At 40.1% G+C, this 24,265-nt stretch overlaps 1 protein-coding gene across 2 annotated transcripts in view; it reads right to left on the bottom strand.

Annotated features, from left to right (window-relative positions):
- Positions 1–24,265, bottom strand: part of RTN3 (reticulon 3) — a 67,681-nt gene that overhangs the window by 24,788 nt on the left and 18,628 nt on the right. The window contains exon 3 of one of the 2 annotated variants that reach the window (XM_044259529.1): positions 15,980–18,340. The exons of the other annotated variant lie outside the window; for it this stretch is intronic. Coding sequence (XP_044115464.1) covers positions 15,980–18,340 — 2,361 coding nt within the window. The remainder of the gene's footprint in view (positions 1–15,979; positions 18,341–24,265) is intronic. 2 annotated transcript variants of the gene reach the window in all.

Here is a 24,265-nt window from a genome sequence, read left to right as displayed (position 1 = left end):
CAGACCCAATCTAAAACTGAACAAAGCATTAGTTAGTTACTAATAATGGTGAAAGCCAAATCAAATTTAAAAAGTAATTTTATGCCTTCTGCACACATTTATTTCTAATTCTGTCTTCCATGCTAATCAGGTCATGGCACTCTACTCCTGCTATAGTTACTGGTATACTTGTACTTGTACATGTCTTTGGTAATCAGGTAAGCAATACAGATTAAGTGCTGTAGCTTCAGACTTCTACAGGACATACAATTATCTTCTATAAAAGCTGGCAATCGGGGCACCTGGGTGGCTCAGTGGGTTAAAGCCTCTACCTTCGGCTCAGGTCACAATCCTAGGGTCCTGGGATCCAGCCCCACATTAGGCTCTCTGCTCAGCAGGGAGCCTGCTTCCCTTCCTCTCTCTCTGCCTACTTGTGATCTCTATCAAATAAATAAATAAAATCTTTTTAAAAAGCTGGCAATCTCTAAAATCTTTATCAGTAATAAGCAAAAGAAATTTTAAAAATAAAATAAAGTGTTAGGTCATACACATACCCCTGACTTTTGAGATCTCATTCTCTCCATTTCCCCAGCAGCTCTACTGAGTGTTTCCCCCACGGAAATAATACAAATCTATTTAATAACTGGAAGAGCTTGTCTCTTCCCTCTGCTTTATTTTCCCCTACCATATTGCAAAGGTGATGAGTTCAGAGTGAACACCCCATATAAACACTACTTACATTTACCATCTTCCTTTTTTTTTTTTTATCATGGTAAAATACACATAACATAAAATTTACCATCTAGTCATTTTCAAGTACTCAACTCAGTGATGTTAAGCACATGCGCATTGCTGTGCAACCATCACCACTATTTCCTGATGTTTTACGACACAGGTATCCCTTGCTTCCCCAAGGTTCACATTAAGCCACTTTGCTTTTTAAAAAACCCTACACTGGCATGCTCATGGCTTTTTTCATAAAAGCAAAAATCCTCTTTGGATTCTTTCAGTAGGCAAAAATTGGTACTAACGTAGTCTTTCATAAGAGCAAAGTGGCTTAATGTGAACTCTTGGAAAAGGGGAGGATAATCTTCACTTTTCCTTTTGGCTCATCAAAGGTTTCATAGGAATGCCCTACTTTTGGATAGTAGGGGAACCCTGTATGCAATTACATACTATCCCTCATATCTGTCTATGAGTCCATTTCATTTTTCAGAAATGTATTTCAAAGTAAATCACCAAGAGGAAATCTACTCCAGTTCCAACTGAAGTGCAATGTTTACTCTTTTTGACATTAAAATCTGTATACATGGAAATACACAATACACAATACACTCACTGATTCTGAAGACAATACACCTATGTAACTCCATCAAAATACAGATTATCATCATCACCCCAAAAAGTTTCCTCATGTTCCTTCCCAGCCAACATCCCAAGAAGTAATTGTTTTTTTTCCTACATAGAGCAGTTTTTTCTTTTTTTTTTTTAGAAGATTTTATTTATTTATTTGACAGAGATCACAAGTAGGCAGAGAGGCAGGAAGCAGGCTCCCCACTGAGCAGAGAGCCCGATAATGGGGCTTGATCCCAGGACTCTGGAATCATGACCTGAGCCAAAGGCAGACACTTTAACCCACTGAGCCACCTAGGTGCCCCAGTGTGCTTTTTCTATAGTTTCACCTAAATGGAATCCTGCAGTATGAATTTCTTGTATTGCATCTTTCACTGGGCATAATTTCTGAGAATCATGAATACTGCTGCAGGCTATATCACAGAATCTATACTCCCATGCTGATGGACAACTCACTATTTCCAGTTTTGAGCTATGACAATTAAAACTGCTATGAACATAAGTTGTTGTACGAACACATTTCCATCTCTCCATAGGGGAGTTACAAGGTCATAGGGCATGTTTAATCCTCTAAGAAACTGACCAACCTTTCTCCGGAGTATTTTACCTTCTTACCAGTAATTCATGAGCATTTAAGTTGTTCCACAACTTAACATTAGGTGTTGTCAGTCTTTTATTCAGCCATTTGGATGGATGTACAGCGATATGTTATTTTGATTTTAATTCTGGGAAGACTCCATTGTTGAACACATTTTTATTGGATTACTGGTCATTTGTTCTTCTTTTGTGAGATGTCAGAATCTTTTCTGCTCAGTTTGTGTTGTCCTTTTACTGCTGAAATGTAGTTTTTAATATTTCCTAGATGCTAGTCCTTCATCAGACACGTTCTGTAAATACTTTCTCCTAGTCAATGCTTTGCCTATTAGTGGCATCGTTTAATTAGGAGATTTTAATTTTGACAAAGTCCAATTTATCGAGTTTTTTAAATGAGTTTTTTTTTATGGCTAGTGTGTTCTGTGGTGTAAAAAACTTTTGCCTAAGCCCCCAATTCATGAAGATATTCTATGCTTTCTTCTGAAAGTTTTGTGGTTTTAGTTTTTGTATTCAGGTTTCTGATGCATTTTAAATTTATTTTTGCATATCATGTGAAGCAGGGATTGCGGAAGGCAGAATGCGAAGATGGCTCCCGAGACCCCTGCTGACTGGTGTACAGGTCCTCCTGCCTCCAAAGTGAGCAGGGCTTGTGAATCTGATGGGACAGTAGTCACTCTTGTATTTCTATCTGTTACGTAAGATCTGGTGGTAGACTGGAGAGAAATTCTCCTGATAGCTTTCAAGAAGCAAACTACCATGTTAGGAAAGGCCTATGAGACTATAGGCGGAGTACAATCCCAGCCCACAGCCAGCAAGCAAGAAAATGGGGGAATGGTTCTACAGCCCCCAGGCATTGAACTCTGCCAATAACCCATGAAGAGAACCCCAAGTCTCTGATTAGATCACAATCCTGCTCACACCTGGTATTTTCAGAGCACACTTAATTTCAGCTAACCTGTGCCCAGCCTTCTGATCCATGAAAATTCCAAGATAACTGAAGTGCTGATTTAAACAAGTTACTGAATTTGTGCTAAGTTACTTCTGAATCCTCTGTTTCTTAGATCTTTTTGCTGACTCCTTTACAAGTACCACAACGTCTTTATTACTGGAATTTTAAGTCTTGAAGTGAGTATTCCAAGTCCTCAACTGTTCTTTCAAAATCGATTTGGATTTTCTAGGTTGTGTGTATTTCCAAAGACATTTTGGAATGAGCCTATCAATTTCTACAGAAAAAAATTCTTCTGGGATTTTCAATTGAATCCATTGATGAATCTGCATAGGACTGACATCTTAACAATAATGAGGCTTCCAATCCATAAGCATAGCATTGCTTTCCTTTCAGACAGTTAAGCTTCTCTCTGCAGTTTTGAGTACAGTTTGAATACAGAGGACTGACTTACATATTATTTTGTTAAATTTATTCCTATCTTTTTTTTAAATTTTTTTTTTTTTAAAGATTTTATTTATTTATTTGACAGAGAGAGAGAGATCACAAGTAGGCAGAGAGTCAGGCAGAGAGAGAGAGAAGCAGGCTGAGCAGAGAGCCCGATGCGGGGCTCGATCCCAGGACACTGAGATCATGACCTGAGCCGAAGGCAGCGGCTTAATCCACTGAGCCACCCAGGCGCCCCAAATTTATTCCTATCTTATGCTTTTGATGCTACTGTTTGAAAATTTCATTTTCTTGTCTCCCTTAGCTCTAGTGCCATCTTCTTGGCAACCTCTGTACCATGACAGTCAAGAGCCACCCAGGCGCTCCAGATGTCAGCTGAGTTTTAAATAAATATCATGTATTAGACTGAGGAGATTACCTTCTTTTCCTAGCTGGCTGAAAATTTTTTTTTTAATCAGAAAAAGGATGTTGAGCGTTTTCAAATGCCTTCTCTGTAGTGACTGAAATAATCAGTTTTTCTATTATATTAATGTGGTAAATTACACTGATTGATTCTACGGTCTTAAGCTTGTATTCCTGGAACAAATTGTACTTAGCCATGGGGCATTAACCTTTAGATACATGGCTGATTTGGTTTGCTAATATTTTGTGAAGGATTTCTCATTTTATGCTCATGGGGGTATTAGTCTATAATTTTCTTTGCAATGTCTTCATCCAGTTTCAGTATTACTACATTCTTTTCTAAGAGTTACAAAGTGTTCTCTCCTCTTTTTTCCTTAGAGTGCCAGTAAAACTCTGGACTCTGTATGAGAGATTTTTGAAAATTAATTTAACAGAAATTGTGTTAAGTTTCAATAAGTTGTATTTTCAAGGAGTTTGTTCATTTCATCAAAGTTGATAAATTTATTGGCATGAAGTTGTTCATAATATTCTATTATCCTCTTAATATCCGTAGTATCTGAAGTGGTAACCCCTTTTTCATGCTTGATATTGGTATTCTGGTTCTCTTCTTGATTAATCAAGAAATCAATTTTGCTTATCTTTTCTAGGCATCAAATTTTGGCCTTGTTAATTGTTTTTTATTCTCATGATTTCTGTGCTTATTTTTAGTATCGTTCTATTACTGTGGATTTACTTTGCACTTCTTTTTCTAGTTTTTGAAAAGACTTTTTCTTTTGAAACACTATTTTTTAAGGAATCTCTATACCCAACAGGGAGCTCCAACTTACAGCCCTGAGATCCAAGAGCTGCACGCTCCACAGACTGAGCCAGCCAGGGGCCCCTTTTTCTAAGTTCTTAAGTTGAAACCCTAGACCACTGAATGTAGATTTTTTTCTTTTCTAATGTAAGCATTCAAAGCTATCTATATAAATTTCCCTTTCAGCATTACATTCCTAAAGTTTGATATACTGCATTTTCACTGTCATTCAGTTTAAATCAAAATTTTTTTCCTGCAACTTCTTCAAGCTACACATTATGTGAAGTAGCTTGCTAAACTTCCATATGCTTCAGAATTTTCTTAGTATCTTATTTTTATTGCTTTAAAACCTAATTTCAGGGCACCTGGGTGGCTCAGTGGGTTAAGCCTCTGCCTTTGGCTCAGGTCATGATCTCAGGGTCCTGGGATTGAGTCCCGCATTGGGCTCTCTGCTCCGCAGGGAGCCTGCTTCCTCCTCTCTCTCTCTCTGCTTGCCTCTCTGCCTACTTGTGATCTCTGTCAAGTAAATAAATAAAATCTTTAAAAAAAATCTGATTTCATTATGGTCTTACGACATATTTTGTATGTTTTTTTTTTAAATAATTTTTTTTAAGATTTTATTTATTTATTTGACAGAGAGAGATCACAAGTATACTTGGCAGAAAGGCAAGGCAGAGAGAGAGGAGGAAGCACGCTCCCCACGGAGCAGAGAGCCCGATGTGGGGCTCGATACCAGGACCCCAGGATCACGACCCGAGCCGAAGGCAGAGGCTTTAACCCACTGAGCCACCCAGGCGCCCTGGGTTTTTAATCTTTTTTAATCTTTTTACTTTTTTTTTTTAATGGTCTAGCATATGGTAAATGTATTTCTTGTCTAATTGCAAAAGAGTGTGTATCCTGCCATTGTAGGATAGTCCTCTATAAATACCATCTAGGTCAAAGTGGTTGATTTTGTGCTCAGTGTGTGTACGCATATGTGTGGGTGGGTCGATCAACTGCTGACAGAGGTATTAAAATCTCCAATTATGATTTTAGAATTACCTGTTTAATTCTGTAAATTTTTGCTTCACGTATTTTGAAGCTGTTACTAGGCACATATACCTTTATGACTATAAGATTTCTTGAGACCTTTTATCGTGACAACATATCACTTTAAATTTCTGGTTCCCTTTGCTGTTACGCTTAACTTCTGCATGGTATTCACTTATATATATTTTTGGTATATATTTTTCCAATTGTTTATTTTTTCCTATCAGTGTCTTTATCGTGCACCTTTTATAGTCAGGATATGTTGGGTCTAGCAGTTTTAGGTAGTCTGCCACTCTACTGATTGTAGTGTTTTATTAACATAATGACAGAATTGACTTAGGTCTCCCCTGCCCCCTTTTTTGAGAAAGAGTGTGTGCCTGAGCAGCAGGGTTGAGGGAGGGTGAAAGGGAGAGAATCTTAATTAAGCAGGCTCCATGCTCAGTGTGGGGCCTGATACGGGCAGGGCTCAATCTCAGGACCCTGAGATCATGACCTGACCCAAAAACCAGGAGTCAGGAGCTTAACCCACTGAGCCACACAGGTCCCCGCCTCTTCTAAGGTAAGTTCTACACCCAATGTGGGGCTTGAACTCCCAAGCCCAAGCTCAAGAGTCATGCTCTACGGCCCGAGCCAGCAAGCACCCTGAGAAAATAAATCTTTAATATTGTTTCAGATACTTAGCATTTCTAATGCTCTTCCTTCCTGATGGTCTGAGTTTCTATTTGGTATCAATTAGCTTTAATCTGAAGAACTTTAGTGTTTCTTACAGTGCAGTGACAACTTAGTTTTCTTTCATCTAATAATGTCTTTCTTTTGCCTTCATTCTTGCAGGGTATTTTTGTCCAACAGAGAGATCTGGGTCAACAATTTTTTTTTCCCTGTTTGGCACTTTACGTTATTTCCCTGTCTTCTGGCATTTGTGGTTGCTGGTAAGAAGCTAACTCTAATTATTGTCTCCCTTTTACGTATCATCATTGTCTAGCTACTTCTAATATTTTCTCCTTACCTTTTCTTCAGTAATTTAAAAACAGTACCGTGTAGGAAAGGGTTAACTCAATAGGCCAGAAATACTCAAACCCTGCACAGGCCAAAGGAAGGTCTGTCTTTGGGACTGGCCCCTGGCTGGCAGCTGGGAGATGAACTCTGAGCCCTTGAGATATTCTGGCTGCTAAGTGTTTTTGTATGCCTGAGGACTTGAGCCATGCTGTACCAGTGTGATCAGGTAAGTCGGCCCTAACAATCTGATTTATGGCAAACATCTGTTTATGCTCTGGGGGGTCTGAGTAGCCGAGGTAGTCACGTGGGCACTGCATGGCATTCTGGACACCAAACACCGAGTGAGCTTCCCATATTGGCAATGCCGCACATGCTGTCACATCACTGATGGGAAAATTAAAGGCATCTCTGTGTGAATCCACTGGACACCTGGAAGCCTGCACCTGGTTTCTCCTGGACTGTATCCCATGTGCCTTTCCCTTTGCCAATTCTAATATGTCCTTTTGTTGCAATAACCTGGTAACTCTAAGCCTAACAGTTTCTGAATCCTCTAAGTCCTTGCAGCAAATAACTGAGCCTGAAGTGGTCTTGGGGACCCCTGACACGTGTACCAAGGTATGTTTTTTCCTTTGTCCTTATCCCAATAGGTGTCACTAAGCTTCTTTAAACAGCAAATGTGGGGGCACCTGGGTGGCTCAGTGGTTTAAGCCGCTGCCTTCGGCTCAGGTCATGATCTCAGGATCCTGGGATCGAGTCCCTCGTCGGACTCTCTGCTCAGCGGGGAGCCTGCTTCCCCCTCTCTCTCTGCCTACTTGTGATCTCTGTCTGTCAAATAAATAAATAAAATCTTAAAAAAAAAAAAACACAGCAAATGTGCTTTTTATAAACCTGAGAATTTTTAAAGTATTTTATCATCAAATATGTTTTTCTGTCTCTCAAATTTTCCTCTCCTTCTGAAACTTCCAATTGTGAGTTAGATCTCATAAATAATGTCCCAAAGGTCCCTGAGGTTCAGTAATGGATTTTTCTTTCTGTTCTTCAGGTTGGATAATTTTCAGCTCATTTATCAACAATTCACTGACTTTTCCCTTTGTGATCTCCATTTTGTTTGTATTAGACCACTTGGTGAATTTTAATTTTAGCTGCCGTACTTTACACTTCTACAGCTCCCACTTGGCTCCTTCTTGGTGCTATTTCTCAACTGAGATTTCCTTTCTTTTCCTTCAGTACAAGTGTACCTTCCTTTATTTCATCATAATAGCTGCCTTAAAACCCATTTCCGAATCCTAACAAATGAAGTTGGTTTCTGTTGCTTGTCTTTTTTCTTCAGTTTGGGTCGTATCTTCCTAGTTTTTAAAAAGTGTGGTTTTGCACTTATCTTGGACACTGTGAATATTATGTTGTACATAATGGACTCTGTTATATTCTTCTGGAAAGTGCTTATGTATCTCTCAGCATGCAGTTAAATTTGGCTAGACTCAAACTGCAAACTCTTGCCTCTTGGGCATCACTTAGTTCCCTTTTCTCTTTAGCTGAGCTGCTTGTAGTCTTCCATGCGCGTGTATAGTTCAAGGGTTAAACAGAGGTGTATAAAGAATATGTATACAGAATTTTAGGTTCTCACTCTCTAGATCTCTCCTTTCCAGGATTCCTCCAACCCTTTCCAGTGGCTGAATGGCTGTGGCTGACCCAAATTCTGTCCTCTTACAAGTTTTCTATGAAAGTTTTAACCAACCTGCCAGGTGCGAACTTCAGCCTGTCGTCTGGCTAAAAGCAGTTAAAATGGAAAACACATTCCATGCTGTTTCTTCTTAAAAGGGTCAGTTCCTTTTCAGAAACTGCCTGCTTTTGTTCATTTTCCAGTGTCTTCAGGTCTTTTTTTCTCTTCCAATTTTGTCCAAAATATATAGTTATATGCTAGAAAGGTCAGTTCCAACAAAGTTTACTTGACCATACTGCAAGAAAAACCATTGTGATGTTACTTCAAATTTACTTCAGCTTCACGGTGTGTGGATATATAAATAAATCTAAAATAAAAGTTTTTTAAAGTTTTATTCAATAATCTCTACACCCAACATGGGGCTCAAACTTATGTCTCCAAAATCAAAAAAGTCACGTGCTTCTTCTGACTAAGCAGCCAAGCACTCCAGTATAGGTTCACTTTTCTTTTTCAGAAAGAGAGAGGGGGCACCTGCGTGGCTCAGTTGGTTAAGTATGTACCTTCGGCTCACGTCATGATCCCAGGATCTTGGGACTGAGCCCCGGTCGGGCTCCCTGCTCTGCAGAGAGCCTGCTTCTCCCTCCCCCTCTGCATGCTGCTCCCCTTGCTCGTGCTCACTTGTTCTCTGTCAAATAAATGAAATCTTAAATAAAAAAATAAAAATAAAAATAAGTAAAAAGAGAGCATGTGTGCATGTGGGGAAAGGAGCAGACAGAGCGGAAGAGAGAGATCTTTTTTTTTCTTTTTTTTAAGATTTTATTTATTTATTTGACAGAGAAATCACAAGTAGATGGAGAGGCAGGCAGAGAGAGAGAGAGAGGGAAGCAGGCTCCCTGCTGAGCAGAGAGCCCGATGCGGGACTCGATCCCAGGACCCTGAGATCATGACCTGAGCCGAAGGCAGTGGCTTAACCCACTGAGCCACCCAGGCGCCCGGAAGAGAGAGATCTTAAGCAGACTCCCCACTCAGCATGGAGCCCATGAAGGGTTTAATCTCATGACCCTGAAATCGTGACCTGAGCTAGAATCAAGAGTCAATTAACTAACTGACGGAGCCACCCAGGCACCCCTAGATTCATTTTTTTTTTTAAAAGATTTTATTTATTTATTTGACAGAGAGAGAGACAACGAGAGAGGAACACAAGCAAGGGGGAGCTGGAGAGGGAAAAGTAGGCTTCCTGCTGAGAGGGGAGCTTGATGAAGGGCTCGGATCCCAGGATGTTGGGATCATGACCTGAGTGGAAGGCAGACACTTTAACGACTGAGCCATGCAGGCACCCCTAGATTCATTTTTTTTTTTTTAAAGATTTTATTTATTTGACAAAGAGAGATCACAAGTAGGCTGAGAGGCAGGCAGAGAGAGAGAGAGAGAGGAGGAAGCAGGCTCCCCGCTGAGCAGAGAGCCCAATGTGGGACTCAATCCCAGGACCCTGAGATCATGACCTGAGCTGAGGGCAGTGGCTTAACCCACTGAGCCACCCAGGTGCCCCTCTAGATTCACTTTTATTTATATTTATTTATTTATTTATTTTTAAAGATTTTATTTATTTATTTGACAGAGAGAGATCACAAGCAGGCAGAGAGGCAGGCAGAGAGAGAGGGGGAAGTAGGCTCCCTGCTGAGCAGAGCGCCTGATGCGGGACTCGGTCCCAGGACCCTGAGATCATGACCCCAGCCGAAGGCAGCGGCTTAACCCACTGAGCAACCCAGGCGCCCCTAGATTCACTTTTAATAATTATTCTGAATACTTTCTTTTCTAACATGTGTCTTCTTACTGTAATCATTCATCATATATATGATAAAAGTTCTGCTAGGTGTTCAATAATACAATTTTTATTAATAAATTATGAACATCAGGTGATACCTGGCTGGCTCAGTCAGTACAGTGTGTGACTTGATCCTGGGGTTGTAAGTTTGAACCCACACTGGGTGTAGAGAGGACTTAAAAAAAAAAAAACGTGAGGGGCGCCTGGGTGGCTCAGTGGGTTAAGCCTCTGCCTTCGGCTCGGGTCATGATCTCAGGGTCCTGAGATGAAGTCTCACTGGACTCCCTGCTCAGCGGGGAACCTGTTTCCCCCACGTCTCTCCCTGCCTAATTGTGATCTCTGTCAAATAAATAAATAAAATCTTTAAGACAAAAAAAAAATAACGCACATACCTAGAAGTTAAATTAATAAGTGGTGGCACTCTGACCCTAGAGAAATATCTGTGTATGTGTAAAATCAGACAATTACAAAGATGTTAACTTCAGCTCTGTGTCTAAGTGTAAAAAATGGAAAATAACCCACATCCTAATCAAAAGGGAAATAACACAGATAAAATGATAACTACACGTAGCTGTTAAAATGGGGCGCCTGGGTGGCTCAGTGGGTTGAGCCGCTGCCTTCGGCTCGGGTCGTGATCTCGGGGTGCTGGGATCGAGTCCCGCATCAGGCTCTCTGCTCAGCAGGGAGCCTGCTTCCTCCTCTCTCTCTCTGCCTGCCTCTCTGCCTACTTGTAATCTCTCTCTGTCAAATAAATAAGAAATAAAATCTTAAAAAAAAATGAATAAATTATTCACTTCATTCAAATTTTATATATTTCAATATGAAAGAGTTTAAAAAAATACCCTAATGTAGAATGAAACAAGTTGCATAACAAAGATGGTAATATTAGGGGCGCCTGGGCTGCTCAGTGGCTTGAGCCTCTGCCTTCGGCTCAGGTCATGATCTCAGGGGCCTGGATTCAAGCCCTACATCAGGCTCTCTGCTCAGCAGGGAGCCTGCCCATCCCCCCCACCCCGACCGCCTGCCTCTCTGCCTATTTGTGATCTCTATCTGTCTTATTAAATAAATAAAATCTTTTTTTTAAAAAAAAAGGGATGGTGAGGGTGCCTGGGTGGCTCAGTGGGTTAAGCCGCTGCCTTTGGCTCAGGTCATGATCTCAGGGTCCCGGGATCGAGTCCCGCATCAGGCTCTCTGCTCAGTGGGGAGCCTGCTTCTTCCTCTCTCTCTCTCTGCCTGCCTCTCTGTCTACTTGTGATCTCTCTCTGTCAAATAAATAAATAAAATCTTAAAAAAAAAAGAGAGATGGTGATATTAATAAAAATCTGAAAACACTAAACAATACTCCATTCACATACATTTAAAGCAAGCTAGAAGGATTTATCAGGTCCATGATGGTGGTTACCTCTGGGGAAGGGAAGAGGGAATTAAATGGGTCAGGTGGTAATCAAAGTGTTCTTTAGTTTGGAAGCAAATATGACCATTAATGTTAATTCACAGAAGTTAACTATACATATAGAAATATTAGTGTGTATCTTCCCATACCTTTTAAATTTTTTCCATTTCTTAAAAAAAAAAACCTTTAACAACTCCAATGGCTGCATAATATTTGATTGCACAGATAGGTCGTAAGACACTGACCAATAAACCTGCCAATATTTTAAGGAGCACTATAAAAACATCTTTGAAGGGTGCCTGAGTGGTTCAGGTGGTTAAGCATCTTTTTTTTTTTTTTAAAGACTTTATTTATTTATTTGAGAAAGAGAGAGAGGGGTAGAATATAGGGGTAGAAGCAGATTCCCTGCTGAGCACAGAGCCCGATGTGTGGCTTGATCCCACGACCTGGTATCATTACCTGAGCCGAAGACAGACGTTTAACTGACTGAGCCACCCAGGCATCCCAAGCATCTGACCCTATTTTGGCTCAGGTTGTGATCTCAGGCTCATGAGATCTAGCCCCAATACTGGCTCCATGCCAGGCGTGGAGCCTGCTTAAGATTCTCTCTCTCCCAAGGGGAACCCTCCTACACTGTTGGTGGGAATGCAACCTGGGGCAACTGGTCTGGAAAACAGCATGGAAGTCCCTCAAAAAGTTGAAAATAGAGCCACCCTACAACCCAGCAATGGCATTACTGGGTATTTACCCTAAAGATACAAATGTAGTGATCCAAAGGGGCACGTGCACCTGAATGTTTATAGCAGCAATGTCCACAACAGCCAAACGATGGAAAGAACCTAGATGTCCATCAACAGGTGAATGGATAGAGAAGAAGTGGTATGTGTGTGTGTGTATACACACACACACACACGTATACACACACACAATGGAATACTATGCAGCCATCAAAAGAAAGGAAATCTTGCCATTTGCGACGATGTGGATGGAACTAGATGGTATTACGCTTAGCGAATCAATCAGAGAAAGACAACTATCACACGACCTCCCTGATATGAGGAAGTTGAGAGGCTACGTGGGGGGTTTGGGGGTAGGAAAAGAATAAATGAAACAGGATGGGATCAGGAGGGAGACAAACCATAAGAGACTCTTAATCTCACAAAACAAACTGAGGGCTGCCAGGGGTAGGGAGAGGGTGGTTGGGTTATGGACACTGGGGAAGGTATGTGCTATAATGAGTGCTGTGAAGTGTGTAAAACTGGCAATTCACAGACCTGTACCCTGGGGCTATATATGTTAATAAAAATAAATATTATATAACATATGTTAATAAAAAATAAAAATTTAAAAAGCACATTATACATATGTATATACATAATACATTATATTTTAGTAAGATATTATATTACATTATATATAATGTATAATATATATAATACATGTTAATAAAATTAAATGTTAATAAAAATACATTGTTAATAAAAATTTAAAAAATTTTAAAAAGTAAAAAAACGAAAAGATTCTCTCTCCCCCTCTTCCGCTGCTAGAGCTCTCTAAGTAAATAAAATCTTTTAAGAAAATTTATTTATTTATTTATTTAGAAAGAGAGAGAGACAGCGAGACAGGGAACACAAGCAGGAGTGGGCCTCCCACTGTGCAGAGAGCCTGATGCAGGGCTTGATCCCAAGACCCTGGAACCATGACATAAGCCAAAGGCAAAGGCTTAATGACTGAACCACCCAGGTGCCCCAAAATAAATAAAGTCTAAAATAAATAAATAAATAAACCCAAAACCTCCCAAAAAACAAAAACTTCCACAACTTTGTAGTTGTTTTTGTACATAATTTTTTTCCCCTTAGAATAAATTCCTAGAAACAAAACTGCTAGATCAGTTCTAGGACTCTGTTACATACTGCCAAAATGCCTTCCAGAAAAGTTGTAAAAACTTACATCTACCTATCACCAAAATATCTACCTGCCTATTTCCTTGTATTCTTGCCAATCTGGATACTAAAATCCAAAAACCTGTCTTCACCAAGTTAGGTATATGAGCAAGGATCTAAATTTTCCCCAAATGATTCGTTATACCATAGATCATACCATAATTATTGAATTATATATATATAGTAGCATCATAAAGGAAATGAAGTGTATGCTTCATTACAAACTTGTACACAATATCCCATAAGACAGCAAAAAAACCCTCCCATTATTATTTTTCATTGTTTCTTTTGCCTATTTTCCCCATAATTTCAGGGAGAACATATTCACAGAACAGGTTTTACTTTAAAGGGAAGACTATTCAGATTTACTACTCAGAACTAGAGACTGATGTATTTTGCTGAAGTAGTTATATTTTAAAAGATTTAGTCACAAAGACAGACAACTTAAAAAGATTTTCTATTTTGAAGTCTGCAAAGGAAAGCCCTTTAGCTTCTTGGTCTAATTATACTGGTGTTTAATTAGCATCTAAAAATGTCTACTAATGATAGAATTTGGCCAGTGACAAATATCCTAAGCTTCCATAGCCCTTTTCACCTCTCACAATAGATTAAATAACTCGGTTAAGAATTACTAATAATTAGTATTTACACAGTACTTTGTTTACTACAACATCATAAAGCAGAGCAAAATAATTATTACCATATTAACAAAGGAAGATGCCAAACCAGTTAGGTGAGTAATCTGAGGTCACGCTAAAGCAGGAATTTGCCAAAATTAGACATTGAAATTCTTGTAGCCTAATTCCCATATGCCTTATCACTCAAAAGAACAACCTGTGAGAATTATGACAACAATTTACAAAGAAACCTAGAATATACCAGAGTCAGAGAATCACATTATTAAAATTATACTGAAGATCATCTCCTGAAACATCCTCACTTTATAGAGAAGGAAACTGAGGCCCCAAAAGGTAATACACTTAACTGCTCAAAGCCTTCTAGAAGCTGTAAAGCAACAATGAAAATTCAGCACTCCTCTATCCAAGCTCAGTGATCTTCAATTACTAGAGTGTAACAGTCATCCTTCACTGCTTCTTCAAATTTTTCAGTTTATAAAACAGTCTCAATGTTTTCACTGATACTGAACAATTCACTCACAATTAACAAATAATTACCCAGTACCTACCACATGCCAGGTCCTGTACTTTGTGTTAAGTGAGTATTTATTATGTGCTAAGCACTGCATCACTTGCATGTCCACATTTGATCCTCACAATATTCTAAGGTAAGCACGATTATCTCTATTTTAAAGATTAAAATTTAGAAAGACTAAGTAATCTGCCTGTGGTCTTCAGTAAGGAAATAAAAGGTAAAGGTGCCGCAGCTGAAGGGCAGCGGCCATGGCTCTGGAGACCCCCCCCCAGTCATGCACCTTAACCAGGGCCACAGGTGACAGAGAACATGAGCAAGCCAAGGCAATGCTGCGGGCATGGGCACCTAACGAGGCACATCACACTGGCGCAGGACAAGCTCTTGACCGACACCCCAGTAGGGAGGGCTGAGCAGTGCTCTGGCTGCCACCAGGATAGAACAGTGGTCGCTAAGGGCTGGACCTCCTCCCCATTCTATGCAAAATACAATGTTTATGGGGGTGGGGGGGTGGGGATGGGGGAGTGGTATAATCACTTTTATAAGTTTATGCCAACAAAAAAATCTTATTTTTATTTTAAATAGTATAACTCTGTATATCATTTCATTTGAAAAGAGGGATCTACTGTCAGAGAAGCCTGCAAAACCACAGATCCCTACGTAGCACCTAAGAGTGACTACACAACGTAGAGGTTGCGGGTCCCTTTTGGAAGCCTTTAAATATCCTTTTCTGCTTACACCCTCCAAGATCCCAGAACAGACAGCATTTGCAGTAATTTAACTAAAGGCTGATTTCGAGAAAAGTAATCATTCAAATAAACAGACAAGACAACGGGAAGGGCTTCCAGTACCACACAATAAATTTGGCCTAAAGGGTATTCAGTAAGGTCCAAAGTAGAAGAATGCAAGACTTCTCTTAAGCAATACTCATGAAACAGTACTATAATACATTACTGGTTACCTACTTTCAGTGTGTAAAATCTCTGTAGTATAAGATCACATTAATTAAAAGTTTCATTTGCTGTCTTTCCCAGCTGGAATTCCTTGATCTTTGATTGCTAAATAGATTTCACAAGGTCCACAGCCAAAAACCCAAGTGGTAACAAGCAGTTCTACTATTATGGAGATTTAAAAGCAAGCTTTCTAAATAAATAAATGTCTAAGGATATCCTTAACGCAGCAACTGCTCTACGGCCAACCTGTAAGGAAAGGAGAACCTTGAGGGGGGAAAAAAAAGCATAAAAAATGTTTTAAGGAGAGTATTAAAAAGTGGTCTACTGCTTTGGGAAATTTTTGTGTAAGAGACAAATCAAGGCAACCACAAAAAAAAATTCTACCTTTCCCCATTATGCAGTGTTGTTTTTATTCTAGCCATAATTTTGGTGACATAAAATCAGATGACACTCTAATAAGTAATCAACCACAGCAGAATTAATCACATGCAGTATTTCTAATGTAAATGATTACCTGAGAAGTCTGTGAGAAGTCTTGCTAGGACTTGCTTGTTTACCACTTCAGTCATACTAAGGCTCGAAATAGTATCTACCCTAGTGGTTTCTTTGCTAATTGTGGGCTTCTTGGAAATCCCAAGATCAGATCCAGCATTAACTTCTGTGTGTTCTAGGACATCAGACGATCTCTGAAGCCAAGAAGATTCTGGATCACATGTGAAAGTCTGCTTGGATACTTCTTCAGGAGGAGATTCTGCATTACCCGGTACAGAAGCTGACTTCCCAACCTTCCTTTCACTCAGCTCCTTAAGAGCTTTGATTGTGAGCTGTTCCTGTTCTAAGTCAAGAGATGCTGCTGGAGTACCTTGGGCAGGGAAAACATCCAGAACTGTACTTCCGTTAGTCTCTCTGCTTTGTTCAGGGTGTTTGCTTGTTACGTCTTTAATTTCAGAATCACCTGATTCAGTTTCATGCAAGGCTTCCAAAGCAAGAGCTGTTTTAAAGTCCGAAGTCTTCTCTGATGTTGCCTGAAAGCCATTTCCTGCACGTTTATCTGCAATTCCTTCCACTCTGGTTTCTGTAAAGGCTGCTATCAGGTCCTCTGGGGAAGAATCATCTGCATTTTTAACACTTTTTTCATGTACTGACTCCAAACAGGCAGAAGTTGTCACATGTAGTGAGAATTCTCTCTCCTTAAGAACACTTGGAGACAGAACTGAAGGAAGTTTGGGCTTGTCAGTTGCAACGGGCTTTTCAGGAGCAACTTCGCTTATGCTGCCTGACTGGCCCACGTCTCCCGACATGCCATTCCGATCAGGTACTTGGGAACGTGCTGCCTCCCCAGTTGCACTCCTTTCAAGACTATCAGGCTGAACTTGTGCTGCCTCAGAGCCACTGACTGGCCCTTCAAAGGTTTCACATGTTTTACTTTCCCTGCTGCCACGGACAATCTCTTCGATTTCTTTTTCATCTCTTTTTACAATAGTGCTTGCAACGGAAACAGGTTTTTCAGCCTGAACTTTGTTACTTTCAAATGAAATATTGGTTGGGACGTCCTCTATTACTGTGTCATCAGACTCACCAGAACTATCAGCCTCTGTGGCTTCTGCTAACATAGAGCTCTGCCAGTTCACGTCACCTTTTAGGTGGCCGTCAGGTAAGACCACTTTCACAGTGGCCACTCCAGAACCCAGAGAGACACCTTTCTCAAGAGGCGATCTAGGTAACTCTGAAAGCGTATTATCTTCTTTCTGCACACTGCCTCCCACACCTTTGATATTAATTTCCTTTGCGGAATGGAGACAGTCTGGTATAGGTTTTTCAGTGACAGCATTTTCTTGTGGGAGAGAGGTCGGTGCCCAGTCACTTGCTGATTTGATGGGAGCGTTCCCATTAATAGAACAAATGGGAAATTTCTGGTGGGCGTTAGTTTTAAGATTTACAACTGGGATTTCTGAATTATATTCACTCCTATCAAGTCCTGTAGTTTTTGTGATGTAATCAGATTTCTTGCTCTCTTCTTTTGCTTGGGGAACCAAATCCCAAGTCAGTATTTCATTAGTAAAGTTATGTATATCATTCACACATCTAGACACTTCTTCCAGCGCTGCAGTCGTGTGCGAAAACTGCCTAGTGAGCAACGCAGAAGTTGGGTAGCGCCCTGCCTCTTTACTTCTCAGCGGAAATAATTTGTCACTAGACTCCAACAAAATGTCTGCAGACGATTCTTTATCAACGTGCACTGCCCAACTACCAAAATCATTTGTGCTCTCCTTATATGCATCTTTAAATTCTTTGTCAAATGCTTCTTTGTCAATAATTACTTCAAATGGTGACTCGGGGGAATCCTTTTCAGTAATATCAGCTCCTGAAAGTTCAGACGGGGATAAGGAATATGTACAAACGCCTTGTGCCTTAGGCTCCTGGGTGAGTGGTTTCTGGGCTGGAGGCAAAGTGAACTTGTCAGCAACCTCCAAGCCGGTTTTATCAACGGTCCCTGCTACCTCATTTGGGTTCTTGGACTCTTGATCTTTATTTATTTGCTGTTCCATTAGACCAACTTCCTTTGAGAGAAAAGCAGGACGATCTGGGAAACTGGCTGGAATGGAAGGACGGTTATACTCAACGCCTTCTGCAACAGAAACTGGGGAGCATGCTATGCCTTTATTGGTCCCTTGAGGCTTTTCCATTTTTTTCGCATCTAGGAGGGTCAAACAGTCTTTTCCTTCTTTGGCTAAAATAGGCTGGCTGCCTAACACACTGCTTTTTTCTCCGTGTGGTATAGTAAGGTCAGTGTTACGCATTTCAGAAGACGAAAAAAGGGAGGAAGTCATAATTTCGGAAGGTGGCTCATCAGAGCAAAGAGAGCTCAATCCCTCTATGGTCAGAATTTGAAAGAAAAAAGTTTGTTTACCAGGTACAATCACACATTAGCTAGTGAGGCCAAGCAGCATGCTTTTCATTTTCCAAGTTACATACACACAGGATGTACACACACACACACACACACACACACACATACACACACACAAAATATGTAACAAAACAACAATCAACAGCTATCCTATAAAACATGCATAAAAAGTGCCAAGAGTAAAACAGAAAAGCTGTATCATGCTACAAATTGCAGATGACAAAAGATTTTCATGACAAATACTTTTCCGTCTACTTTTTCCATTGTAAAGGTAAAGGATAAAGAAATGTAATGAGGGCGCCTGGGTGGCTCAGTGGGTTAAGCCGCTGCCTTCGGCTCAGGTCATGATCTCAAGATCCTGGGATCGAGTCCCGTATCAGGCTCTCTGCTCAGGAGGGAGCCTGCTTCCCCCCTCCCCTCTCTCTGCCTGCCTCTCTGCCTACTGTGATCTCGCTCTGTCAAATAAATAAATAAAGTCTTAAAAAAAAAAAACCACGTTTAAAAAAGAAATATAATGAGATTGGGAAATCTGGCGAAGTTTTTTCCCCCTGTTTTTTTGGTAGAGCTATTCAGTGTAATCAATATAAAACAACTTAATATTATGAAGTACTGATATGTTCTCATCTGTAAGCTGCACATTTCAGTACACAGAGCTTCTACAAACCCACTGTTATAGTCTGACAGTTTGAAAAGGAAAAAAAAAGTGACCACTGTTCTTTTTGATTCTCAGGAGATACAGTGGATCCCCTCCTGAGCCTAAGAATCAGACCAGAATTACTCTACTCTACCCACAGGGAAGATTGGTCTCAGGTATAGATGGCCTCATTTTATTTATTTATTTTTATTTTTAAAAAATTTTATTTACTTATTTGACAGAGAGAGAGAGAGAGAGGGAGACAGCAAGAGAGGGAACACAAGCAGGGGGAGTGGGAGAGGGAGAAGCAGATTTCCCACCAAGCAGGGAGCCCAATGTGGGACTTGATCCCAGGACCCTGGGATAATGACCTGAGCGGAAGGCAGACGCTTAATGACTGTGCCACACAGGGACCCCTAGACGGCCTCATTTTAAACTAAAGAGTATGAAATGATTGGCCTGCTCCAAAATTTCTTGTACCAACCTGACAATCTAACCAACACAAAACTGTGCAAACTGTTAAGGTTTATTCTGTGGTTAAGAAGATTTAACCCCATGGCGCCTGGGTGGCTCAGATGGTTAAGTGACTGCCTTTGGCTCAGGTCATGACCCTGAAGTCCTGGGATGGAGCCCCATATTGGGCTCCCTGATCAGTGGGGAGCCTGCTTCTCCCTCTAACTCTGCCCCCTCTCATGCTCTCTCTCTCTCAAATAAATAAAATCTTAAAAATAAACGAGTTAACACCAGAGATCCTTTTAAAACAGAAAATATCCCTCTAAAAGTAATAGATTAATTAAATCTTATCAATTATTAATACTTCAGCAGCCAATGATTTATCACATTGTTTTCCAACTTTCCAATCTAGCAAGTTTTTACTGAAGAAAAGATCAAGACTGTCCCAAGGGTAGTAAGTGCTGTCTTTCTTGCACATTGTTGCTATCTCTGGAGTTAGAACAAGCAGGTCTTAAATACATAGTTCCAAATGAGTGCATCAAAGATTCAGTCTGGTCAGATGAGACCTGAACAGGCTCTGGACAGCACAGCGCTGAGTGTGAATGAGTGACTGTGAATTTGTGGAAGAGAAAAACATATGGGATGACTTTTATTCAGCTTATGCTCTTTTTCATGTGAGAAGCTGAATAACAGAAGCAAAATTGTGACTTTATTAAAAATCATTTTATAGGCGCCTGGGTGGCTCAGTGGGTTGAGCCCCTGCCTTCGGCTCAGGTCATGATCCCAGGATCCTGGGATCAAGTTCCACATCGGGCTCTCTGCTCAGCAGGGGGCCTGCATCCCTCTCTCTCTGTCTGCCTCTCTGCCTACTAGTGATCTCTCTCTCTCAAATAAATAAATAAAATCTTTTAAAAAAATCATTTTATAAGGCTGAAAAGAAATAAAAAATATCTTACTCCAAAAAATAGAATTAACTATTATAAAAAATGTTTCCAAATGCCAGATGAAGTTCCTCTATTTCAACACATCACTGAAATTTCATGTAATAGAATCTGACCTTTAGAATAGTTTAACTATTGGGGCACCTGAGTGGCTCAGTGGGTTCAAGCCTCTGCCTTTGGTCCTGGGATCGAGCCCCACATTGGGCTCTCTGCTCAGTAGGGAGCTGCTTCCTCCTCTCTCTCTGCCTGCCTGTGATATCTGTCTGTCAAATAAATAAATAAAATCTTAAAAAAAAACAAACCTGAAATTTAAAGAGCTACATTTTTAGTAGTTCATTTATAGGCTACATTTAAATATGAAATATTCCATGATATGAGTTATGTATTATTACTGAACTTACTGGTTACTGTTTCTACCAGGAAACGTTCAATGGATTAAATCTGGATTAAGGACTAAAGATTAAATCTGGATTAAAGATTAAAACTGTTTGGGAGCCCCTCCCTTCAAACGTGAATGGAACTCTTGACACGATCAAAACTGACTCCAACTTTATAGGGAATGCAAGGCTTATATGTTTTATAGAGACTAAGGTATCAGATGATTCAGACCAATCATCTTCTAGACAGAAGTGGACAAAATGAATTAGTAATAATTCCACAAATATTAGTGCCTATCATGTGCCAGACACTGCCTTAGAAACTAGATTAAAAGCAGTGAACAAAACAAAAGATCCCTTGTGTTTGTGGTGCTGTAAGAGCACCTGCGCCCAGAGCAGGAGACAGACAATGAGCAGAATCAGGGAGTACAATGATGATGATGATGTGGTGGTGGTAATGGGCTGGAAGAAAGGAAAAAGGTAGCAACCTACCCTGAATGCTAACAGAAGAATGCGCTTATTACCAGGGGGAAAAAGCATGGTGGACATACCCTTCTAACATGCTTTGTCAGGACACAAACTTGTCAGTTTTCTAAGCCTTGTTTCTCTCCTTTATTCCTTGAACTCTTTTTTTTTTCCCCCTCGAACTCTTAATACTCCAGAAGTTTTAAGTTAGGTATATAATAATCTGAGGTAAAGCCAGAAGATTAGGTTAGAAATCAGCAAGTTCTGCAATAAATAAAACTTATAACATTCTCTAATTAATCCTTTAATATGATGCCACTATTATGCGCACACAAAAAACTTCAGTCATATTCCTAATAATAATTTTGTGATATTTATAATTTGTGAATTTATATGGAGTAGATAGTGCTTTTGCGGGGGGGGGGGTTTAGCCTGGGGGCAAAGAGAGCTTAATGCCGCTCTAACTCCTCTTAGACTGTGAGATACAGGTGCCAGCCCTCACCATTGTCAATCAAGCTTTCCCATGTGTAACAAAGTAAGTTAGCGTCCGCATCTGTGCTTCAACTTTAATCATCATGTTTAGAATTTCAGCAAATGAAAAGAAGTTTCTTTGGCTAGATGAAGCCCTAACAAACTTGGACAGAGCTGACTTGTACCCAGACAATGGAAAAAACTGGGCTGGAAGTAAAGAGTTTATAAAGGCATGAAAACATTAAATAGAACGAGACCAGAATCTACTAAGCCTTTTCTAGAACGGCTCCCATAAGCAAAGACTCCTCCAATTAGTGAGTATGGCACTTAATAGTCATTGGTGTTGTCCAAGACTGCAAAACAGCAGAAACGCCAGGAGTTCGAAGGCTGTTAGTTTTTACAACACCGTGTACACTGTAAAAGTGCCTGATGGAATGACTCTGAATCATCTTACTTCTCAGAAAATGCCCATTCCCTTTTCCTTTTCAAAGAATTCAACCCTTCACATGCACTACAAGAGACTTTCAATATCACTCAAAATCAATGTCTGTCAAAAAATTCTAGTATCTTCTAGTTCAGGTACTTGCTGTAATAGGATTTAATGTGCATATTCATTTTCAAGAATTCTAATTACTTAAAAATCTGTTATGGATCTATACACCTAATAGGTTTGTTTAAAAAGGGAATTATACATGGTAAGAGGTGAAAAATGTCATAACCTGAGAATGTTCCCAAATTTATCCAGTACTGGGCTTCTTGCTTACCTTTATCTTCCTAAGCTCTAAATACTTATTAAGTCTCCACTTAAGTGAAGTGTACTATTCAAAATAAGATTAGAAAACTAAGTTGGCAGTCTAAATTTCTAGACCGCTCCCACATCAAAAAATTCAAAATGCAAAATGCAAAACAGGGGCGCCTGGGTGGCTCAGTCGGTTAAAGACTCTGCCTTCGGCTCAGGTCATGATCCCGGGGTCTTGGGGGTCATGGGATCGAGCCCCTATCGGGCTCTCTGCTCAGCAGGGAGCCTGTTTCCTCCTTTCTCTCTGCCTACTTGTGATCTCTGTCAAATAAATAAATAAAATCTTTAAAAAAAAAAAAAAAGTTGAAAAATCAACTTCCAAGTGAATACTGTGTTCACTTCAAGTAAATACACCAAAATGAAAAAAAAAAAAAACCAAAACCCTTTTCATATACTGTTTACTCTATCCTTTTTTTTTTTTTAAAGATTATTTATTTATTTATTTGACAGAGAGAGAGAGAGAGAGAGATCACAAGTAGGCAGAGAGAGAGAGGAGGAAGCAGGCTCCCCGCTGAGCAGAGAACCTGATGCGGGACTGGATCCCAGGACCCTGAGATCATGACCTGAGCCGAAGGCAGCGGCTTAACCCACTGAGCCACCCAGGCGCCCCTACTCTATCCTTCATAATAGTTTCCTTTTACTTTCTTATTCCCCAAACGGACTTTTCAAAAAAGATTTAATATTTTTATTCAGGTGTTGGTAACTTAATTACTAAAAATAATGTGATCTAGAAATAAGTAAATAATGAATGTCATATCCTATTATCAGAGTTCTCCCTAAAAAAGGGAATCGCTTAGAATTCTGTTTTAGGGAGCGCCTTGGTGGCTCAGTTGGTTAAGCGACTGTCTTCGGCTCAGGCTGTGATCCTGGACTCCAGGATCAAGTCCCGCATCAGGCTCCCTGCTCTGCAAGGAATCTGCTTCTCCCTGACCCTCCCTGTCTCTCATGCTCTGTCTCTCTCTCATTCTCTCTCAAATAATAAATAAATAAAATCGTAACAACAACAAAAAAAAGAATTCTGTTTTGGATACCATTTGGTTACTTCCCCTCCCTCCTCACTAAGGAAATTCATTACTTTTAATTAAGAGGATAGTTGCACCATGGAAAAGCCATACACATCAGCGAAGAAATACTATGCAAATTCATACAAGGGAGGCTTGAAATATTCAGGTATAGGTTTTCCTACACTTGAAATTTCTCATGTTCACAAAACAGGAAAGAAAGACAAATTCTCGTGCAAAACAGTATCAGCAACTTTCAGCCACAGCATCAAAATAGGAAGTTAGCCAGCAGACACTTTGCAGCCAAGCTAGATCCTAAACAAAAAGTCTCTTCTGTACAAAGAAAAATGTTTTGCTTTTGTTAAAAAAAAGGCTGTAACTGGCAAATTTTTTCCCTCAAATGCTTGCCCCAAAGTTCAGTGTTTAACTTCCTATTCCAGATGCCTACTGCATTACTCAAACTGAATGCAAATGTTCATTACTGCAAATGTGCTTCCAGTTCCTCAGCTTCCCCTCTTTCCCATCTTATTTTTATCTACTTTTTCTCCATGTTTTCTAAAGAAAATCAGTGTATGTTTCAGCCTCCACTCTTATCAAAGGTTTCAGAAGTAGAAACCAAATTGCAGTTTGATTTTGTGCTCATGGAGGGAGCACAGCCCCCCCCGCGATACTAAATTACATCACTAACAGCAACGATATGGCTAAAATAGTAATTTCTGACTCTTCCCCCGCTCTTATGACTGCAGCA

The sequence above is a fragment of the Neovison vison genome, chromosome 7, assembly GCF_020171115.1.
Source record: "Neovison vison isolate M4711 chromosome 7, ASM_NN_V1, whole genome shotgun sequence".
Lineage (NCBI taxonomy): Eukaryota > Metazoa > Chordata > Mammalia > Carnivora > Mustelidae > Neogale > Neogale vison.
The sequence above is the reverse complement of the archived record's forward strand: the minus strand, read 5'-3'. Positions and strand labels throughout refer to the sequence as shown.